The sequence below is a fragment of the Pelobates fuscus genome, chromosome 1 (genome assembly GCF_036172605.1).
Source record: "Pelobates fuscus isolate aPelFus1 chromosome 1, aPelFus1.pri, whole genome shotgun sequence".
In the NCBI taxonomy this organism is placed as follows: Eukaryota; Metazoa; Chordata; class Amphibia; order Anura; family Pelobatidae; genus Pelobates; species Pelobates fuscus.
In genome coordinates, this window is record NC_086317.1 from 378,578,682 (window position 1) to 378,602,316 (window position 23,635).

General features: G+C 39.7%; 1 protein-coding gene across 2 annotated transcripts in view; it reads right to left on the bottom strand.

The window, feature by feature from the left end:
• The window catches only part of LCP1 (lymphocyte cytosolic protein 1), a 55,872-nt gene that overhangs the window by 12,956 nt on the left and 19,281 nt on the right, over positions 1–23,635 (bottom strand). For both annotated transcript variants that reach the window (XM_063425999.1, XM_063426000.1), the window contains 11 exons: positions 22,364–22,527; positions 21,748–21,877; positions 21,128–21,260; positions 17,696–17,777; positions 15,906–16,071; positions 13,945–14,087; positions 11,404–11,499; positions 10,726–10,921; positions 3,092–3,170; positions 1,986–2,100; positions 439–576 (listed from right to left, as the gene is read on the bottom strand). In XM_063425999.1, coding sequence (XP_063282069.1) covers positions 439–576; positions 1,986–2,100; positions 3,092–3,170; positions 10,726–10,921; positions 11,404–11,499; positions 13,945–14,087; positions 15,906–16,071; positions 17,696–17,777; positions 21,128–21,260; positions 21,748–21,877; positions 22,364–22,527 — 1,442 coding nt within the window. The remainder of the gene's footprint in view (positions 1–438; positions 577–1,985; positions 2,101–3,091; positions 3,171–10,725; positions 10,922–11,403; positions 11,500–13,944; positions 14,088–15,905; positions 16,072–17,695; positions 17,778–21,127; positions 21,261–21,747; positions 21,878–22,363; positions 22,528–23,635) is intronic.

Here is a 23,635-nt window from a genome sequence, read left to right on the forward strand (position 1 = left end):
ACCTTTACCAATGTTACAAACATGCACTTCAATCTGCAGTGAATTGAGGAAATACTATTAAATTCCTATGCATCGCTTTTATATCAGAGTGGTGGTCTCTATAGAAGCAGTTAGTGACCTTAACCATGCTGACATGCCAGGATGTGAAAATCTACATATTGAAACCTTTCCATCACACTCTCAAGATATAGCATTAGCTCTACCATAATCCTAAAGAGTGGGTTATGTATCAGTTTGATTTATATAAAATTTACAAAGTTCCGTATTGTAACATTTCATTATAGGTTAGGTTAAAGGTAGGTCCCCAGATGATGGAGAACTGTCACTTCTCTGATGGACCTTGCCATTCTAATGGCTGACAAAGTACCACGGCAATTGTAGTTCTACAATATCTGGGAATCTACCTTTGTACAGTTCTGTGTTAACCCATTTTAGCAGGTACCTTCTCATCAACTGCCACAGCAAAGCTAATGTCAGAGTCCGATTTCCTTCATTCAGATCCTGCCCTGCAATTCCAACCAAAGAAAACTTGGCCTTGTTTTTGCCCAGGTCAACAGCATAGTTGCAGTTTTCAAGCTGTCGGATACAAACATGTGCATGGTGAGAAGATATACATAATACAATGATGTTTTTATTGAATAAAGTTATGAAGACATCATAAGAAAATAAAGTTTGATATTTAGCGAGATATATTCTAGTAAATAAAATTAAAATAATCATAAAAAATAAATAAAAATAATTTAAGGAAGCAAATGTATTTTTTTTTATTTAATCAAATAGGTTATTAATATACTGAACAAAATTATAAATGCAACACTTTTGTTTTTGTCCCCATTTTTCATGAGCTGAACTCAACGATCTAAGACTTTTTCTATGTACACAAAAGGCCTATTTCTCTAAAAAATATCGTTCACAAATCTGTCTAAATCTGTGTTAGTGAGCACTTCTCCTTTGCCGAGATAATCCATCCACCTCACAGGTGTGGGATGCTGATTAGACAGCATGATTATTGCACAGGTGTGTCTTAGGCTGGCCACAATAAAACACCACTTTGAGTTCAGCTCATGAAAAATGGGGGCAAAAACAAAAGTGTTGCGTTTATAATTTTGTTCAGTGTATGTTGCAGATTCATATTTTATCCCATTCATACATTATAGCTGCATTCTTTATTTGGCTATCCTGTTGTCTGTATCAAGGTTTTGTATGGAAAACGTTCTCTACCTCATAGTCGGAGTTTAAAGGGACACTCCAGGCACCCAGACCACTTCTGCTCATTGGAGTGGTCTGGGTGCCAACTCCCACTACTCCTAACCCTGCAAGTGTAATTATTGCAGTTTTTTATAAACAATAATTACCTTGCAGGGTTAACTCCACCTCTAGTGGCTGTCTACTAGACAGCCACTAGAGGTCTCTTCCTGGTCGATAGCACAGGAAACCTGTGCTAGAGCGTCGCTGGACGTCCTCACGCTGTGTGAGGACCTCCAGCGTCGCTCAAATCCCCATAGGAAAGCATTGAAATTCGTTTTCAATGCTTTCCTATGGGGAGACCTAATGCGCATGCGCGGAATTGCCGCGCATGCGCATTAGGTCTCCTCGGCCGGTGGGCGGGATCAGTCTCGCCCGCCGGCCGACAGAGCCAGTAGGAGGAGCGGCGCGGAGGAGGAGACAGCGGCGAGGGACATCGCCGCTGCCTCAGTTAAGTGACTGAAGGGGTTTTCACCCCTTCAGCAACTGGGGATTGGTGGGTGGGAGGGAGAGGGACCCTCCAGTGCCAGGAAAATGGATCGTTTTCCTGGCACTGGAGTTTCCCTTTAAGCATGCTACCTTGTGTCCTAAGACTCTGGTGTAGTGAATTTTTTTTTTTTTTTAAATCAACAAAAGAGTATGCAACAAACTGGAGCTTTTCTTCCTACTACTGAATATGTAGAAGTCAGTTTTCATTGAGATGTTATGTAACAATGGAAAAAATTATCTTCTAAAATTACCTTTTTCATATTTTCTCCCAGTTTAGGATATGGTGGTTTGTTTACTCTGCTCCAATCTACTGGTACCTTAATCTTTTCATACAACTGGAATATGACAAGCGCATCAGACAGGTCACTGAAAGATTAAAAAAAAAGAAGATATATTTTATATGTATTATAAATTATTCTACTAATAGTTTTGTCTGCATATAGTGCTATCTGAAATACCAGCAAAGATTTAAATTAACAGACATTTAAAAAAAAAAAACTTGTTAAACAATTTTCTGGTCACATAATATCTGTACACAAGTTCTACGAGGGAATGTTTCTTGAACAGTATTCTCTCTTAAAGGGACACTATAGGCACCCAGACCACTTCAGCTCATTAAAGTGGTATGGGTGCAGTGTCCCTATTGCACTAAGTCTGCCTCCTGCTATCTCCCAGGCAGCCATTGGATGCGCTTCCTACATCCAAACAGACCTTTTGTCCGGTAACTGACGCTGGACGGCCTCACGCTCTGCATGAGGACATCCAGTATCCGATTTTTTTTTTTCCCCTATATGAAAGTATTCATTCAATACTTTTCTATGGGGAGGTCTAATGTGCATGCAGCATTTGCCGTGCATGCGCATTAGAAACCGCTCTTTGTGGGATGTCGGAGGAGGCAGAGGTGCGACCTAGCGCTGTGGTAAGGTAAGTAAATAAAGGGTCTTTAACACCTTTGTATTCCTGGCACTTATAGTATCCCTATGACTATAACTATGACAAGGCAGATGGCAATGCATTCTGGGTGAGCTATTTATAAGTGCAATAATATTCTATCAACTATATAGCTATCTAGCACATTATCCCTATTAAAACTTAAGTACAATGTTTGGAAATACAGAATAAATTAGTTAGATTTTGTAGTCAGATAATAAACAGTGATTTGTAGCAGTATACACATAATGCTACAAATATTGCTATCAAAAACTTCTACTTCTGTCTGCTTTGCAGTTTTTGACCACATGCTAATGCACCGTGAATAGGGATCTTTGGGGGGTTTCATGAACTTCAGCCACATACGTAATCTGGTTCCTTCATCTGATTAGCAGATGGTTTCTACTGCACACACATAAATATTTACCTGTACAAGTGATTTACACGAGGATTCACACCCAGAGAGTTCATCCAGTTTCTAAATGTCCTTTCCTCCCTTGTTTCACCTTTAAATTGAGAATACAAAATATTGATTCATTATTTTAAATTTATATAGACCGCTTTTGGTAACCCACAGTATACATGTATTGTTTAAATGGAATTGTCAAACAGTAGTGACCTTAACTGTTTGAAAAAAAACAAATTAAAAGAGAAAATATAGGGAATATTTTTTCAGTGTTCGGCAAAGATATATGAGGAGTATTCACCAGTGGAATGCTGCTGCTGGTCCCACTGGTTTCCATGGTGACTGCACCACTTTTAGAACTTAATACCAGTTTTTAGGACACATTGATAAATCTCCCTCCATAACATGAGTGTTTGTGATTTTTCAGAATAGGTACTAGTTTCTAATATCAAGGAAATATAACATTTTTCTTCAAACAATACATTTTTTTGCTTTTTATTTTAACAAAAGTAAAATTTTTAAAATGTTTTATAATTTGAATAGAACATTTTTGGTGGTTACATACACTTTAAATAGTTCACAGCTAATCTGACGTCAATTGAAAATGTAAGAATATACTGTATGTACAACAGGTGGAGTAATACACGTTTGTTTTTCCAATCCCAATTGTAATTAAGAATTGGAAGCTAGTACAATGCAGGTACACTGTAGTTGATGTTACGAATCATGTAATTAACTTTGTTTAATTATTTTCTGATAGCCCTCCCTTTGAATTTACAATTAATGTGGTAAATGCTGTAACTGGTGTGGGAATCTTAACTTCCTCTTCAGAAAAGGAAGTCCTTAGCTTCCTCTTCTGAAGACAACATTTTGTTGACAATGTAGCTACTTAACAGAAGTGATTATTCAACAAAAGCAAAACATAATATTTTTTTAGAAAAGTTCAGTATTCATAAATGTTCTCCAATCAAAGTTAACTACTGAATTTGTGCAATGAAGTTTCCCAAGCTTTTGCTTACTACGTATGTATGTATGTATATAAAAGTGTTTACTACGGTACTATAAAAAGTGTTTACTACGGTATTATATATACGGTATATATATATAGCACCGTAGTAAACATTTTTCTAGTATTATCTAAGGTAAATTAAACAATATAAAAATTAAAATAGGACTGTGATTTAAAGGGCTACAGCAATTCAATATTGGCTGCAGTTTTCCAAAATATTAAGTCATTCTGTAATGAACAAAATTTTTTAATAATCTCTAGAAGAGTAAATATCAAAATGTGGCTAGTTATTGCTAACTCTTAGCCTTTACAAACAACAATTCTAACCACACCAATTTTCTATGGAAACCACTCCAGCTTTTTGGGCCACCATCTTCACCAAGTAACATGTCACCCACTTCCTACAATGCCAGTTTGCCCCCCAAAAGCTTTTAAGTGCCATCTCTGTCCCCATGCAGCTCCCCAGTGCCATCTTTGTTCCAAAATAGCTAATCAGTGCCATCTTTGTCTCAAAAGAACTAATTAATGCCATCTTTGTGCCAAAAAAGCTTTTGCCCCAATCGCTTATCAGTACCATCATTGTCCCAAAATAGCAGTATATATGTGTCAGGATCGGGTCAGGGATCCAACACGCAGAGTACAAAGAGCAGCTGATACGTATACCGGTCCTTAGAATGGCCGGACTAACGTATAACTACAATAGAATGGTCAGAGACAAGCCGAGGTCGAGGATAACAGAGGACAGGTAAGCGAGAGACAAGCCGGGTCAAGGATAACAGAAAGGCAGGAGAGTAAACAACAAAGCCGGGTCAGAACCAAAAGACAAGTGAATAATAAAGCACTGTGTGACTAGGCGGACTAGAACCACGACAGGGCAACGAGTGAATGAGAGAACCAGCGTTAAGTATCCTGGCTAGGGAGAGGGGACACGCCTCCGGCGAGTCCTGATTCGTCTCCCGAGATTTGAGTGGCAGGATGTTTCGGGTTAGCGTCATGACGTCTACCTCCGGTCCTTCTGTTATAAAAGGAAGTGACTCCCTCGCGGCCGGCGTTAGCAAGACCGAGTGAACCGCGGGAGACCGAGGAGACATGGCGTCCGGACGGATAACCTTCTAAGTCTCTACCTCTCTCAGAGGTAGAGACTCCAGGTACCCTGACAGTACCCCCCCCCTCAGATACGCCCACCGGGCGGAAGGAGCCGGGGCGAGATGGAAAGCGGGAGTGAAATGCCCTGCGAAGACGAGGAGCATGAACATCCTCTTGTGGTACCCAACTCCTCTCCTCAGGACCATATCCCTTCCAGTCAACTAAATATTGTACTCGTCCCCGGGAGACACGAGAATCAATAATGGAGTTAACCTCATATTCCTCCTGACCCTCCACCTGAACAGGGCGCGGAGGGGCGATTGTGGAGGAGAATCTGTTACAGATTAGAGGTTTCAACAATGACACGTGAAAGGAGTTCGGGATGCGTAAAGTAGCTGGAAGAGCTAGACGATATGCCACTGGGTTAATTCGAGTCAAGATCCTGTAGGGACCAATATAACGAGGAGCGAATTTCATGGAAGGAACTTTAAGACGAATATTCCTAGTGCTCAACCACACTCTATCGCCCGGAACAAAATTCGGAGCCGCCCTTCTACGTTTGTCAGCATGTTTCTTTACCAGTACAGAATTGTGTAGAAGAATCTGTCGAGTCTGATCCCACAACTTCCTCAAATTGGCCACATGGACATCAACCGACGGCACTCCTTGGGAAGGAGAAACCGGGGGAAGAATGGATGGATGAAAGCCATAGTTCATGAAGAAGGGACTTGAATGCGTGGAGTCACAAACGAGATTGTTGTGCGCAAACTCTGCCCAAGGAATCAAACCGACCCAATCGTCCTGGTGTTCGGAAACAAAACAACGTAAGTATTGCTCAATCTTCTGGTTAGTTCGTTCAGCAGCTCCGTTAGACTGAGGATGATAGGCGGACGAAAAATTCAATTTGATGCCTAATTGAGAACAGAAAGACCTCCAAAAACGTGAAACAAATTGGGAGCCTCTATCAGAAGTGATCTCCGAAGGAATCCCATGCAAACGAAAAATCTCTTTGGCAAAGACCTCCGCCAATTCAGGAGAAGTCGGGAGTTTAGGCAAAGGTACGAAATGTGCCATCTTGGTAAACCTATCGACTACGGTGAGGATAACAGTGTGCTTTTTAGAAACCGGCAGATCCACAATAAAGTCCATTGCCACACAGGACCAAGGTTTGTCAGGAATCTCCAGCGGTTGTAGAAGGCCACAAGGAAGCGTATGCGGTAGTTTGGTTTTAGTACAGACCACACAAACCCCGATAAAATCCTTAATATCCTTCCGTAACGACGGCCACCAGAAATCCTTGGAGATCAAAGAATACGTCTTGCGAACACCCGGATGACCAGCCACCTTACTCTCGTGAAGACACTGTAAGAGCTCCAATTGAAGTTCAGGGGGAACGAAAAGTCTGGAAGCCGGAGTCAGTCTAGGTGCCAGATGCTGCAAGTTCCTTATCTGATCAAGTAGCGGGGAATGAACTTTGAGAGTAGTGTTAGCGATAATGTTACACTTGGGTACTATAGAGGACAAAACCGGCTCAGATACGGCAGCAGGTTCATATTGGCGAGATAAGGCGTCGGCTTTAGAATTCTTAGAACCTGGCCTATATGTGAGTACGTAGTTGAAGTGAGTGAGAAATATGGACCAACGAACCTGTCTAGATGATAGTCGTTTAGCCTCCCCAATATAGGATAAGTTTTTATGATCTGTCAAAATAGTAACAGGATGCAAAGTACCCTCCAATAAATGTCTCCACTCCTTCAAGGCCATTATAACCGCTAGTAGTTCCCTGTCACCAATGTCATATCTGCTTTCAGTACCGGACAATTTTTTGGAAAAGTATCCACAAGGATGTAATGGTTTATCTACCCCCAACCTTTGGGACAGAACAGCACCTATACCTGTCTCAGAAGCGTCAACTTCGAGTAGGAAAGGTAGAGTAGTATCAGGGTGAACTAAAATTGGTGCGGAAGCAAACAGCTCTTTGAGTGTCTCAAAAGCCCGAAGAGCTTCAGTAGACCAATTCTTAGTCTCAGCCCCTTGTTTGGTCATGTTGGTGATGGGAGCAATGATAGAGGAGTATCCCTTAATGAAACGTCTGTAGTAATTAGAGAAACCAATGAATCTCTGGATAGCCTTGAGACCCTGAGGTAAAGGCCAGTCTAATATGGATTGGAGCTTCTCCGGATCCATTTCAAACCCTTCCCCAGAAATCACATAACCAAGAAACGTAGTTTGGGATTGGTCAAAGCTGCATTTCTCTAGTTTGCAGTACAAGCCATGCTGAAGAAGTTTGTGTAAAACCCTCCTGACTTGTCTGTGGTGAGTCTCAATATCCCTGGAATGTATAAGAATATCATCAAGGTATACAATTACACAGTCATCTTGAAACTCCCTAAGAACCTCATTAATAAGGTCCTGAAATACTGCCGGAGCATTGCAGAGACCAAAAGGCATTACAGTATACTCATAGTGCCCATATCGAGTATTGAATGCAGTTTTCCACTCGTCACCGTCGTGGATTCTCACCAAATTATAAGCACCTCTAAGGTCTAACTTAGTGAAAATTTTAGAACTTTTTAATCGGTCAAAAAGCTCGGTGATCAAGGGAATCGGATAAACATTTCTGATGGTTATCTTGTTAAGACCCCGGTAGTCAATGCAAGGTCTTAAAGAACCATCCTTCTTTTTAACAAAAAAGAATCCAGCCCCAGCAGGGGAGGAGGATCTTCTAATGAACCCCTTGTCTAGGTTTTCACGAATATACTCTTCTAGAACTAAGTTTTCATTCGTGGACAAAGGGTATACATGACCCCTGGGGGGCATGGTACCAGAAAGTAAATTAATTTTGCAATCAAAAGGCCTATGTGGTGGTAAGGTATCAGCCTTTCTTTTGTCAAAAACTGCCTTTAAATCTTGATACAAGGACGGTATCTGTACTTTGGTAGAGTCAGTAGCGTTATTAAGTGAGTTGACACTACAAAGAGGTGACACTTTCTTTAAACAACTCTCTTGACAATTCTGGCCCCATGAAACTATTTCCCCTGATCTCCAATCTATAACGGGGTTATGTTTCTTAAGCCAGGAGTATCCCAGGACTATGGGAACAGAAGGGGATGAAATGAGTAGTAGGGATATTTCCTCCTTGTGTAGAATACCAGTAGTTAAGTAAAGAGGTGTGGTCTCCCGGGAAATCACAGGCTCAACTAAAGGTCTACCATCAATGGCTTCAACAGCCAAGGGTGTCTTCCTTAACTGGGATGGGATAGTGTGTTTGGTGAGAAACTTTTGGTCGATAAAACTCTCAGCAGCGCCGGAGTCTATCAATGCCATAGTTTCTAAAGTTCCCTTCTCCCAAGTTAAAGAGACCGGTAATAGGAGTCTATGTTCTTTGTAGTTATGAGTAGAGGACAAAATCGAAACACCCAAGGTCTGTCCTCTAGAGAAACTTAGGTGCGAGCGTTTCCCGGACGGCTGGGACAGCTCAAACGTACATGACCTCTGAACCCACAATACATACAAAGTCCCTCTCTTCTCCTGTACTGTCTCTCCTCCTCTGAGAGACGAGTAAGGCCCAACTGCATAGGTTCTGAAACCTGTGGATCTTTGGTTTCAGAAACTTGAAATGATGGTACTAGTCTAGAGAAAGATTTAGCGGTTCTATCTCGAGTATTCTGTCTCTCCCTTAGACGTTCGTCAATACGAGAGATAAAGGAAATTAAGTCCTCCAGATTCTCGGGAAGTTCTCTTGTCGCTACCTCATCAAGTATTACATCAGATAATCCATTTAAGAATACGTCTATATAGGCCTGTTCATTCCATTTTACCTCTGCCGCCAAAGACCTGAACTCTAGTGCATAATCCACAAGTGTTTGGTTGTCTTGTCTAAGGCGCAACAGTAATCTGGCTGCATTGGCCTTCCTGCCAGGAGGGTCAAAAGTTCTTTTAAAAGCAGCTACAAAGGAATTATAGTTATAGACTAATGGATTATCATTCTCCCACAACGGATTCGCCCATCTCAGAGCTTTCTCAATGAGTAAGGTAATAATAAATCCCACCTTTGCCCTATCAGTAGGGTATGAACGGGGCTGTAGCTCGAAATGAATACTGATCTGGTTCAAAAAGCCACGACACCTCTCAGGAGAACCAGCATAACGTACAGGTGGGGTAACTTGGGAAGAAGCACCTACAGTAGCTACCTCTAACCCCGAACCCACAGAAGAAGCAGAAGTGTTACGGCTCTCCTCAGGTGGATTAATAGGGCGAGACAGCAGCGCCTGTAGTGCTAGAGCCATCTGATCCATCCTATGATCCATGGCGTCAAACCTAGGATCAGGAGAACCAAGCTGACAATTTGTACCTGCAGAATCCATGGCCCTGTCGTAATGTCAGGATCGGGTCAGGGATCCAACACGCAGAGTACAAAGAGCAGCTGATACGTATACCGGTCCTTAGAATGGCCGGACTAACGTATAACTACAATAGAATGGTCAGAGACAAGCCGAGGTCGAGGATAACAGAGGACAGGTAAGCGAGAGACAAGCCGGGTCAAGGATAACAGAAAGGCAGGAGAGTAAACAACAAAGCCGGGTCAGAACCAAAAGACAAGTGAATAATAAAGCACTGTGTGACTAGGCGGACTAGAACCACGACAGGGCAACGAGTGAATGAGAGAACCAGCGTTAAGTATCCTGGCTAGGGAGAGGGGACACGCCTCCGGCGAGTCCTGATTCGTCTCCCGAGATTTGAGTGGCAGGATGTTTCGGGTTAGCGTCATGACGTCTACCTCCGGTCCTTCTGTTATAAAAGGAAGTGACTCCCTCGCGGCCGGCGTTAGCAAGACCGAGTGAACCGCGGGAGACCGAGGAGACATGGCGTCCGGACGGATAACCTTCTAAGTCTCTACCTCTCTCAGAGGTAGAGACTCCAGGTACCCTGACAATATGTCTGTGTGTATATATGTGTATATAATAATATATATATATATATTTTTTTTTATATATGTAGTTTTGTACTCGATTTGTACAATGGCAAGAGGTTGTGTAGACTACAAGAAAGGTGATTTGGGCTAAATAAGTCAAAAAGACTCTTCTTAAAAAGGTAATTTTATCAGATTATGTAGCAATTTTAAGAAAACGTTTGGATGAATAGATTATTGATTGAAGGAAAATCCCATTGTCATTTTGGAGTCACTCCAAATAGTTTTATTTTTCTTTATTCTTGGACCAAACTACAGAAATAGAAATGTTTGAGCCACTCGTTTTTCAGCATATATTATTATGTAGCTATATAACAAAGATAGCTGTGATATTAGTTTTAGGGGCGTGTATTGGGGTGAAGTAGTGAATACTAGATATTAAAGAGGTACTTGGGATTGTTACACAAGGTGGAAGTGAAGATCAGGAAATAAGTTTGGAGAGAGGAAAAGGCTGAGCCGTAAGAGCGTAGTGTGAATGTATAACACAGGAAGTACGCTGTAGTTGAGAATACAGACTATATCTGATAGATCAGATTTATGCAGCCAGACTGCTGTTATATTTTCATGCACTACATTTGTACGTTTTACCTTCAATAGAGCTCCAGTCAATATCTTGGTTTTCTGGTTTCTGTAGGGCTGGGTATTTATTGAAAAGATTTGCGACAAAAGCCAAATTAAGCTTTGGATTTCCACGGACAACATCTGTGGCAGTAACAAACTGACGACAACCCAGCCTGTCTGCCTGAACCAACATACACTCTGCTCTTTTTAGGTCTTCTTTCTCCTGTGGGAAGAGGAAAGACGTTAAAGAAACCTTTGCTGAAGCAGTTGATGGCTAGCACTGAAACATGATAACTAGTGTAATTCACAAAAACAGTCTAATTCTTTAACCAAGGATGTTCAGTTTTCAGTCATCAGACATTGTAGTCTTGCACCAAGTTTCAGATTGAGACCCTTGAACAAGCTAAAACTACCTAATTCCATCAGGGGCTTTTGAAAGCAGCTCTGTACGAACATGTTGTCCAATATATACTTTTAACATTAACAAATCACTGGAAAGTTATAATAAACCTCTAAAACACACTAAACAGGTTTTATACACAATTGCATTTACAGTGAAATGAGTGTATCATATTGAAGAGGAAGTTGACCAAACTACAGCTATGATTTATGAACTCAGCTTAATTAAATGAATGAATGACAAGTGTCCTATAATTGTTAGTAATCCTTAAATACCACTATAGTAATAGAATAAACCAGTCTTACCCTTAGACCTGTCATATCAATGTCAATGGCAGGAACACCGTCTTCTTCCCCTTTCGGAGCAACTTGATTAAGTAAGTAGTAGTAGGCCTTGCAGTCCTGGTAAATATGAAGATAAAACATACACATGTCAGCACTTTAGTTTTAGAAGAAAACAGGATTCTATCACTTTTTCTAAATCAGAGAGCTGAGCTCATGTGTGCAGTGACCACAATACCATTGGAGGAACCGTAGCTATACCTAGAAACACACAGGAAGCAATATTTCAAAATAAAAAACTACAGGACTCTAATTGTGCTACCCTGATAGACATTACTAATGCTCATGTTAATAGACCACTGGGTAGCTTAATGCACTGATGTAATGGATTTGCTGTTTGCTTTTTAGTGAAAATCATTGTCTTATTAACATGCAAAACACGTGATTATTAAATATGCTTTATTTAATTTGTTTTTAATTATTTAATTTTTTATTTAAAGGGACACTAGTCAGCAGAACAACTACAGTATTTTGTATATGTTCTATTTGCAGTAGACGCGGTTATTTTTCAGAAAAATACAATGTTTACATTACAGGTTAGGGATTCCTCAGATGGCTACTAAAGGTGCTTCCTGCGGCAGTGCTGCACAGTGTGACTGACATTCAGTGACTCCACCCTATGCATGGAGACACTGAACTTTCCTCATAGATATGCATTGATCCAATGCATCTCTATGAGGAGGTGCTGATTGGCCAGGGCTGTGTTTGGCTTGGGCAGGCTTTGCCCCTGATCTGCCTTCTTGACACTCTCAGCCAATCCAATGCTTTCCAATAGGAAAGAATTGTTATTGGCTTTGATTAAGACATTAATCATTATAGAATATTTCAGCTCTTTTCCAAAGCTTGTTTTACACTATATGTTATAGGCATGCCTTCATGTCATACCCGTTTCGACTTTTTTTTAATAAATACAAATATAGCACCATTCTGCTACGAGTTACAAGATTCCTCTACACATAATTTAGGCGCTACAGGCCTTGATCAAATCTGTAAAACAACATATCGACATATTGAATGTTCTAAAAAAATCCACTTTAGAGGATCTAGAACACCAAAATGGAAATCCAATCACTGTTACACTTTCAGTTTTTATTATATATTAGTGTTTTGCCCAATATTGAAATTCTATTGTTTAATCTTTTTTATTTTCCTGTTTGTTATTCATTTTAATTTCCTTTTATTTATTTTATCTTTAGAAAAAACCCTGTTACAATCTATTAATGGTATAATCTTTTACTGGACAATTTATTTGTATTTATTTAATGTTGCTGCCAATAAACACAATGACCTTTATCTTTATAATATGTAGTCAGGCAAGCCAAGTCAAGGCTGCCAGCACCGTTGATCACAAAGAGGCCAAACGATTGGCATAACAATTGATATTATTTTTTTAAATAAAGTCTATGAAACTTGTGGCCTCCACTCTGCCAATATACATTGCAGCAAAGCAATGGAAGAACAGCTTGCTGCTGTTTTTGATTGACAGGAGGAACATTCAACTGCTTGAGAGAGTAGCGTTTTAGGTTCTCTACCACCTCCAATTCATTCCCTCACATACATCCTGCCACACCCCTACCCCCAACTTTTTATACTTTAACCTTCATATACCCTGTTAGATAACCTCCAATTCACTTTCTCACACACCAACTCACCTCCAAATCATTATACCCCCTCATACACAAACTCACACATTCTAACTCACCTCCACGTCATTAACTTCCCAAATAATGAAACCTATGTCAGATCTCAGTCAAATAACAATTCAGTCAGATACACCCACCTAGTCCCATTCGCACAATTATTAATACATGCAATCTTTCCACCCCACCAACTACTCAAACATACTCAGTCATATACCTCTTCCCACCCATCACATTCACTAGTCCAACAACATAATCCAACCTACATGGCTATTAACGAAATTAGTCATTGACCACAGAATTTCAAATTTTAGGCCAAAATAGTCAAATAAAAGAGATACTTCAACTCTATTTTCTAGCTTGGCTTACTTGACCTAAAAAATGAATTCTCTGGATCCGTTTCCATCATTCTCTATTTATTGTATAATCTGCTGGTCACATTCAACCATCTAGTCACAGACTACCATTGAGTATCTGCACCCAGTCACATAAACCCACCAATTCACATACATGCACCATACTAGAAACCTAATTTTAGCAGGACCTTCTTCACCACTTGCATCTATTAAATGTTATCTTATTGTTATTTTATGGGGGGTTTTATGGTACAATAAAATTATATGTTTTGATACTACTTAAATAGTAATAAATATATCCTTAATGTGTTTGTTTGGGTTGCATAAATTTTCAGGCACAAGTACCTTTTCCTTTTTTTGATGTTGCCATCCTGCCTATAGACTATGTTACTTGTGAGATATCTCAATCTAATAACTTGAAAATTGATGGGTAATTTCAATATATGATATATGATTCCTTCAAAATGTGACTGTTGTTTAGAAATTTCGAATGTTGTATAGACACTCACCTTGATGTCTGTGCTAAAGTTATTGATTTTGTTACAACCGGCATTCTCCAGGTGGTAGTTGGCCCATCTCAGAAGCAGTTCTTCTGGTGAAAGCTTCATCAGATCCTCTAGGCTTTCTCCTTCTCGCAAAAGAGCAATCAGAGCTGCCCCAGATAAAGAAAATAGATATAATATGTTCACTATGCAACTAAAGTTCCAGAAATATATATATTGGTCCATTCATTACTCATTGCATATTTTTTGTTATCACATACTATTATGTTTTACTTGTTCTTTTATTACAAATGTAATTTCTAAAAATACATTTTATTTATTGGAAATTGTATTAACTAAGTATTTTATGCTATATTGTTTGAGAGGGTGAAGTTATGATGAGTTATGGTGATTATCACTTTTATTGTGGTGGAAGCCAGGGCCGGTCCAAGACATGATCTTGCCTGGGTCCAAGGATAAAATGCTGACGTTACGGTATCTGTGACCGATACGCATTTTCTTATAGCATAAAGTCCATGTAGTTTTTAGGATTACGTGCTGGATAAATTTGAAAGATGTCCTGATACTAAATGAATACCAGGTGATTACCATGCATAATTAGAATACAGACAAAATCATTGGACAGCAGGAGTAGAAGAGGTGGACCCCATGAGCACCTGAAACGGAACCGGCAATAGAACGAAATACATGTCGATTGAGAAAGCCCACGGAGGGTGAAATGCGTCTTGGCGAAAGAAGAACTCTAGGGTGAGTAATTTCTTATACTTTTTATTGTGTTTTTATTGTTTAATAAATATAGTACTTGAATATATACATCGATCCTGAATCTTTGTTTTTTCCCTGTAATTCCTGAATGTAAAGGGGGCAGTATCACCCCAAAAGCTGATACAATACTTTTACACTCAGAGTCAGGTAACAGGCTCTGAAAAAGGTGAGCAATTTTACCATAAGATTTGCAGTCTCCTTTATTCATGTGAATGCAAAAATACTACACCCAGATTCTGTTATTATTAATCTCTTCTCGGTTGAGGACACCATAATCTGAAAAATCGGAGAGTTTAAAGGTCTGGTTGTCACCTGGGAAGTGCACACAAGTGTGATGGTTAGAGCCTATATCTAAAAAGGCTCTGAAAAATGTGAGTTTGGATTCAATACCTATTACACTGAGTCACTTTATTGACAGAGTTACACTATTAGTGCTTTTTCTTCTCTTTTATTTCATGTAAGCAAATTTATCTCCCTATATCTGTTGAGGAGCAAGCCTAGATTTAATAGCGCTACACTCCCATTTGGGCTACCCGATAGACCCTCACACAAGTTCCCAACCTGTGCGGTGCTATTGCACCGCCACCATGAGTTGGGAACTCCTGTTTTAGATTATGACAGGTACAGCACCAAAGTCTATGGATGGGTCAGCGCTGGTTGAAGCTAAGCACATGCATATTGGTTCCATCTTACTGACTCACTGTATCCTTAAAGTGATAATATAGGCATCAAAGCAATTCTAGCTTAATGAAGCAGTTTTAGTGTATAGAGCATGTCCCTGCAATCTCACTGCTCAATTATCTACCATTTAGGAGTTAGATCACTTTGTTTATGCAGTCCTAGATTGACATAACCAAGACTAGTAAAACGGTTTCATTTTCAATCAGACGTTTACTTGCTTTATAGGTTTTTACGTCCTGTTCTGTAAATTGAACTTCAATCACATACAAGAGACTCACGTAGGGTCTAAAGGCCATTAACAGAGCAGGAGATGGGAAATTCTATATTAAACATACTGCACAAAAAAAGAAGTCTAAACATCAGCAGAGAATTGAGCAGTGAGACTGCAAGGGAATGATCTATACACTAAAACTGCTTCATCAAGCTAAAGTTGTTTCAGTTTCTATAGTGTCCCTTTAAATCAAACTAGTCACCTTTCTATCTTTGTTTAGTGTGACACTGTCATACATACGCCTTCTCACCTTCATTACGGCTGAGCTCGATGTCTGCAAACAGGCCAATCTTGATAATTTGCCACAAAAGTCCCAAGACTAAGTAGGGTTTTCCCTCCTTCAGGTCTTCAGCACCAATGTTTACCACATGGCAGCCAATAGCCGAAGCAGAATTCAGAGCTAAGTTCAGATTTTCCTGGTTGTGCAGAAAGATGTAAATATTATAAGAAAATCACTTAATATTCTGGCAAACCTTAACCATCAACACTGAAAAGCAGTTGACAGGCAGATAAATTACCATTAGACTTCTTTGTAAGCACGTTCATATTTCTGAACTATTCCCATTGACATCATCCAATGAACTATATGACCTCCAGGTGGATTTGCAAATTAAAATGGCAAATTTCAAGTAAACATAGCTGATTTAGGGAAATTCTGTAACTGAGCTGTAATCGCTAACTTGACACAGTTTGAAGTGTAGTGAATAACCTTAAAGCTGTATCAAAGGGTATTTCTAATTTAGACCCAGGGAGCGTACTAAAAATTTCCAGCTCATCTAAATATTGTATCCAACTCCAACTATGTATCTTTTATTTTTCATATTTGTTTACATCTCAGAGAAAATAAAAAAGAAGACGTTTCTCTGATATGGCTTCAGACAGGGTTGACCTTATTTGGCAATCCAGACAATTGCCTCACGTGCCTGTAAAACGGAAGCTCTGGGGCAATCAACGATGTTGCAGTCTTCAAATTTACAGTAAGGCAATGCTAGAAGGGATGTCTAACCAAAGAGGCTTAGAGTTAGACAGTGCATTACCACCTGCAACCTGGTCTGGCAGTTAAAATATAAATTGTTTATAGTTAATAGTGCATGCTTATAGATAGAATTCTGAAATGCACAATTCTAAAACCTGAAGAATGACGCTAGCAAATATATGTAGCTAATATGAAAGATAGGATAAGCACTAAGAATTTCATAGCTCTATTATTGATCATTCATGATCCACCTTTGCAAAGCGTAGCGAAGAATCAGTATCTCTGGCAGCAGGCAAAGTTATTCTGACAAATGTATATTGGTCTATTCCCTAAATCAGGGATAGGCAACCTTCGGCACTCCAGATATTGTGGACTACATCCCCTATAATGCTCTTACACCCATAATCCTGGCAAAGCATCATGGGGGGTGTAGTCCAAAACACCTGGAGGGCCGAAGGTTGCCTATGCCTGCCCTAAACCATCAATTGGCCAACAGAGGCAAATATAAATTATTCTACAATTTATCTATGTTTATAGAGGTTTTTTTGACCCAAAAATGTGCACTTTCCATGTCAATGTGGAAAATATTTACAGATAAGTGAACAAGCACAATAGTAACTCAATAACACAATATTATGAAGGATCAGCAAAATGCACCATTTTCTTATGCATAAAACTGTTACCTCCAACTTTATATACTGGGGACCAACTTGTCAGAAAGGCGCAAACGGGAAAAATGTGTCAGAGACGAAGGAAAATATTAAAAGTAAACAGAAAGCACAATAAAATTTTGTCACGAAAACAGCTGAGCCACTTTTTTACAATATTAAATTAATCTCTCCTTTTTTCCTTTACTCTATGCAAAATATAGAGCTTGTAACAAACATTGAAAGGGCATTAAGATGGATTCTCCCAGTGGCAGGTTAAAGGAATGGGGATTTCTACATGTAAGTAAATTTTTCACACCTTATAAATACATGGAATAAGTACACATAATATAAAAAATTATGGTAAGTGACAATTGCTCTTTAATTTAATATTCCTCCCCTGATTTGCATCTATACCTGGATGGTAAAAGGTGTGAGCTTCTTTTTGTTGATAGCTCTTTCATCAATGGTGTCTGCCACAGAAAGGTTAATCATTTTGCTGAAAAAAATTTGTAAATATTCTAAATTTTCCAGGATCAATTTTAATCATGATAACATAATTATAGTAAACCAACCAGAACAAGTGATGCATTCACTAAGGATAACAAACACGTTATTAAATTGTTATAATAGGGGAAAAACGAATAAACTCAAAGACAAAATTGATTTATTCTCTTATTATAGTGAACTTTAGTGGATTGAAACAAAATTGCAAAACATGCTTAAAAATTGTTGATTTTTAAAAACTCACCAACTCAACTAACATTACAGGATATTTTGCAAAAAAATGTGTACATTGGTCTTCAATTCACTACAATTTGGTGTTTAGTGAATAAACCCTGTAACGATTTCGCTTTTCTAAATGATAATAAATAGCTATATTATTTCACTGTATACATATTGTATATATATTATATACTATGGTACCATATGTAGAATACATATACTGTAGGGAGGAGATCAGTTAATTAATCAAGAAGGGATCTCCAAGGAACTGCCTTGTTAAAGGAACATTCTACTGATTGTTTATTTTAATTTTATTTTTTTACTATTTAGTAGATATACCCCCAAAGAAAACATGCATGTATTTTTTTGGTATTTTTTTGGGTATTCTTTGCAAGCCCTCCCCTTTATCCCAGGTACAGACTTTCTGTCTGTGCTGCGGATTGACCAATCAGTGTTTTTTAATTGAAAAGCCTCTGTGCTGGAGCTGCACATGCTTCACATTGATAAAAGAAAAAAAAATGATAGACACATAAAGCACTTCAGCAAAATACAGTGATTTATGTGTCTGGAGTGCTCCTTTAATTGATTTCCCTACTTCAGCATATGAATGTTATGTAGTACAGGCCAATCGATCTACATGAATAGATTTTAAGTGACCAGGAAACATTGTATATCTGGTTGAAGGAACACTATAGGGTCAGGAAAACAAACGTATTCCTGACCCTATAGTGTTAAAACCACCCTCTAGCCCCCCCTGGCCCCTCTTGCTGCCCTAAATATAGCAAAATGTTACCTTTATTGCAGTCTGCTACTGCTGGCTCTGCCCCTGATCTGCCTGGTTGGCTGACATGCACAGAAGTGTTGAACGGAACCCAATCACAATGCTTTATCATAGGATTAGCTGAGACTGTCAAGTAGGGAGCTCAGGGAAAGAGCCAGCACAAGCAAAACACAGCCCTGGCCAATCAGCATCTCTTAATACAGATCTATGGAATCAATGCATCTCTATGAGGAAAGTTCAGTGTCTGCATGCAGAGGATGGAGACACTGATTTTTAGTGCTGCACACTGTGCAGCACTGTCCCAGGAAGCACCTCTAGCAGCCATCTGAGGAGTGGCCAGTGGAGGTATCCCTAGGCCAGTGATGGCGAACCTTTTTAAACCCAAGTACCCAAACCGCAATACATGCCAACTTTTTTTTCCTCAATGTGCCAACACGGCAATTAAACCTGAATACTGAGGTTTAAGTTTAGAAAAAACAACTCGTACAGTTGTCTGAACTAGTTAACATCTTTTGTTTTAAAAGAAGAACACAACAGAGAGTTCAATGATACAAATTTTAAATAATGATATAAATAGATAAAATTAAGCTTATAATTATTAGTATCTCCAACAAATGCAATACATAGACACGGGCTGCTGAATACATTCACACACCGACTGCTTAATACATACACACACTGACACACAGACTGACTGCTAAATGCACACACGCAGACAGACTGCTAAATACATACACACAGTCCGCTAAATACACACACACAAACATACACAGAGTCCGCTGAATACACACACACATTCCGCTGGATACACACACTGCTGAATACATACACACACACTGCTGAGTACACACAAACACAGACTGCTGAGTACACACAGTCTGCTGAATACATACACACAGTCTGCTGAATACACACACAGTCTGCTGAATACACACTAGGCATGTGCATGACGAAAAAATTCGGTTCGGCCTTCCGAAATTCGGAACTCCGGTACTTCGGCACTTCGACACCTCAGAACTTCAGCAACTTCAGAACTTCGGACCTTCGACACTTCGGACCTTCGGCACTTCGACACCTCAGAACTTTGGCAACTTCGGAACTTCGGACCTTCGGCACTTCGGACCTTCGGAACTTCGGCACTTTGACACCTCGGATCTTCGGAGACTTCGGCGACTTCGGAACTTCGGAGACTTCGGAATATCGGCAACTTCGGCGACTTCGGAACTTCGGCGACTTCGGAACTTCAGCCACTTCGGAACTTCGGCTCTTCAGACATTCGTAAGCACCCGAATGTCCGAATTTCCGAAATTCGTCCGAATATTCATTCGGACCGAAACGAATTGCACATGTCTAATACACACACACAGTCTGCTGAATACACACACACACACACACACACACACTGCTGAATACATAAAGACTGCTGAATACACACACACATATACTGCATTGAGGGGTGCAGTGTATGTGTTTGTGTGTAGGGGTGTGTGTGTGTGGAGTGCTGTGTGTGAGGGGTGTGTGTGTGTGTGAGATGCTGTGTTATGTGTGTGAGGGGTGCTGTGTGTGTGTGTGTGAGGGGTGCTGTGTGTGTGAGGGGGAGGGGTGCTGTGTGGGGGCTAGGGGTGTTGTGAGGGGGTAGAGGTGCTGTGTGTGGGGGGTAGTTGTGCTGTGTGTGGGGGTAGGGGTGCTCTGCATAGGGGGTAGGTGTGCTGTGTGTATGGGTGGGGGTAGGGGTGCTGTGTGTGGGGGGGATTAGGGCTGCTGTGTGTGGGGGGTAGGGGTGCTGTGTGGGGGGGGGTGGGTGCTGTGTGGGGGGGTTGAAGATACATTAAAAAAAGAAATTAAAAAAGTATAATAAATCAGTTTCCCCCCCCCCTTTTTCTTACCTGGTGAAGGGGGGGGGGGGGACACAGCCATCCCTGATGGTCCGGTGGTAGTAAGAGTGACAGGTCCTGCAGCTCTCCTGTCCTCCTGTCCACAGGAGAGCTGCTTCCAAGATCCCTCCCCTGTCCTCCCAACACAGAAGCAGAGTAGGCGCTTGCCGTCCATTTTGGGCAGGCAGGTGCCTACTCTACATTGATGGCGACCTATGGCCGCGTGCCCACAGAGAGGGCCCGGCGTGCCACCTATGGCACGCATGCCACAGGTTTGCCATCACTGCCCTAGGCTGTAATGTAAACACTGCATTTTCTCTGAAAAGACAGTGTTTATGGCAAAAAGCCAGAAAAATACAACAAGCTGTAGTTGTTCTGGTGACTATGGTGCCCCTTTAACCCTAATGCTAATTATTGAAAATGTTCTTAGAACAGAGTCAGAGACAAAACTGTTAACTGATAATTTACCAAAGTACAATTCCATCCCCCACTGCTTTGAATAGGTCATCTGTATCTGGGTTCATGGGTATAACATGCTTGCAGTCAGGATCTTTCTCCAGAGCTTTGTTGATCCAGTTTACAAAGGCATACTTTTCCTCTTCTGTAACAGTATACAAAAAAAAAATATTAAATCTATGTTTTAATGACCTTCTGTGACACATAATGCATTCCCTCAAAAATTATATTCTACATGCTGTGCAAAAATGTCACCTATCCCGCATTTAGTAGCTCTATCAGTTAACCCTATAATGACAAGAGTTAGACAAGCCTTTCATAGCACAATAGTTTTGACATACCATTTGTGATTACTGAACTAATTGCTAGTTCCTTTCTTTTCGTTAGCTATATGGTCTTCAGTCTTTCTTTAATCAATAACTCAGAGAAGAAGGTACAATACAAACAGATGCATTAACATGTTGACCACCATGTGATCATTGTCAAGTTAACAACATGGTCAAGCTGTTTGGTAGACTGCAGTGCTAAGTGGGACAGGGACGATGCACCCAGGAGCAATGAGATTAAGTGGTGTAGGTGCCTATAGTGTCCCTTTAATTATTCTAATCAATAAAGATTTGGGAAATTCTTACCTGAATATGAATGTTGGGTACCAACACTAGACTGTTCAGATGTGCCACCAATTGCGCAAATCCCTTCTTTCTTGTTTATGGCTTTTCTAAATGTTTTAGCAACATCTGAGCTTTTAAGATCATGAATAACCTAAGAATATTAGGAGAAAAAAATTACAACTGTTTATGTACTGTATGGTTATATAGACCATTCCCAAACTTTCCCACTAGCCATCAGTGAGTGGAAATGCACCCCTGCAAAGTGGAACTTGGGACCTTACAAATATGACATAATGCCGTTGACCACTCCACTTCGTTTGTGGACCGTAAATGCTATTTGAAAGCACCAGCTCATTTAAAGTGGGTGCGGCAATCAACCCTAACAATGGCATATCTTCCCAGACCGGATGACAGAGTTATAGGGGACAGATATTATAAAAAGTTCCTCTTTACTCCACACACGTAACCACAGACAGCTATTTTCATTGTCATTTGTTCATCCCTACACAGAGAAGACAGATGGTATCAGAACACTGCATGTAAATGGGACACAATACCAGAACAATAAAGTCAAATTGCTTGCATGAGGTTCATCAACATGGAACTTATTGAATCTCCTAGACCAGTGGAAACTTACAGCAATAAATTCATCAAAACTAATCTTTCCATCCCTGTTTTGGTCTCCAGTCTCCATGAAGCTTTTAATGATTTCCCGCACTTTGTATCCAGGAAGTTGCAAGTTAGCAGCTTTGAACATATCACTCAATTCATTAGGACTTATATAACCATTGCCATCAATATCTAGAAAAAAAAAAAAGTGAATATTTGTAATTATTTATCTGATAGACCTAGGAGTTTGAATACGTTTTACAAGCAAAATCGATCTGTCAGAGTGATATCTTATACAAATATTATAGACTTTTTTTATCCCTTAAAAGAGACATTTTATCTACCAGGATTTTAAATATTAAGTTACTTTATCTTCTATTTTATTGATATAACGATGTATTGATTTATTTACATAAATATAGCGCCAACATATCAAACAGCACTTTCCAATTATACAACTACAGCAAGCGTTTTACAGACAAAATAAAGTTGACAGGAAAGCGGTGAAAAGGGCCCTAAGCAAATGAGAACAAATGAGAGTGCTTCTGTTTCCAAATCATCTAATACAATAGGTGCCTTGGCTGTGCCAGGACTGAACTGGATTGCAATGTCATTAAAATACATTTAAAAGCAATCACGTAATATGGGTCATATGGGATTTCCAATATTTGATTTAATTGTCTAATTTCCAGAGAAGTGATGATTCCCCATTTGGTATCACTGACTTCATACTATTGCTGTTTTTGACATCTATCAACTAGACATCTATTATCATGCCCGGAGGCTACATTTTCGTGAATTAATATATCATGGCCACGAATACATGCAGGTGCTGTTCAAATATTCCCATTACTAGAGTGGGAATTGCTGTTAATTGAAAGTGAATTCAGAGTGAATATTACAATTTGAACCAAAACAGTCAAATTAGTAAGTTAGCAGCTTTGAACATTTACAAGTTTTTTTTTAGTTTTTTTTTTTATTCTTTATTTTTATTGTGCAGGTGGTTACAGGTTATCACATTCGCCACAACAGCGTGTTTCAAAGGTTCACAAGAGTTAGGTAGTGGCATGAGCGTTTGCACATTTTTATATTTATAACAAGTTTAGTAAACATTGGTGATTAATAGTTAAGCATGGTGATTAATAGTTAAGCATGCTAGGTTGAACGTGTAAATAACAAAACTAGTTGCGCTGGAGCTTAGACATATATTGCATTACATTAATTGGTAAGACAGCTTTTACGTTTAAGTGCTGGTTACACGTTGTTAACTGCAGGAATAGGTTAGCAGACCCACCGCTGA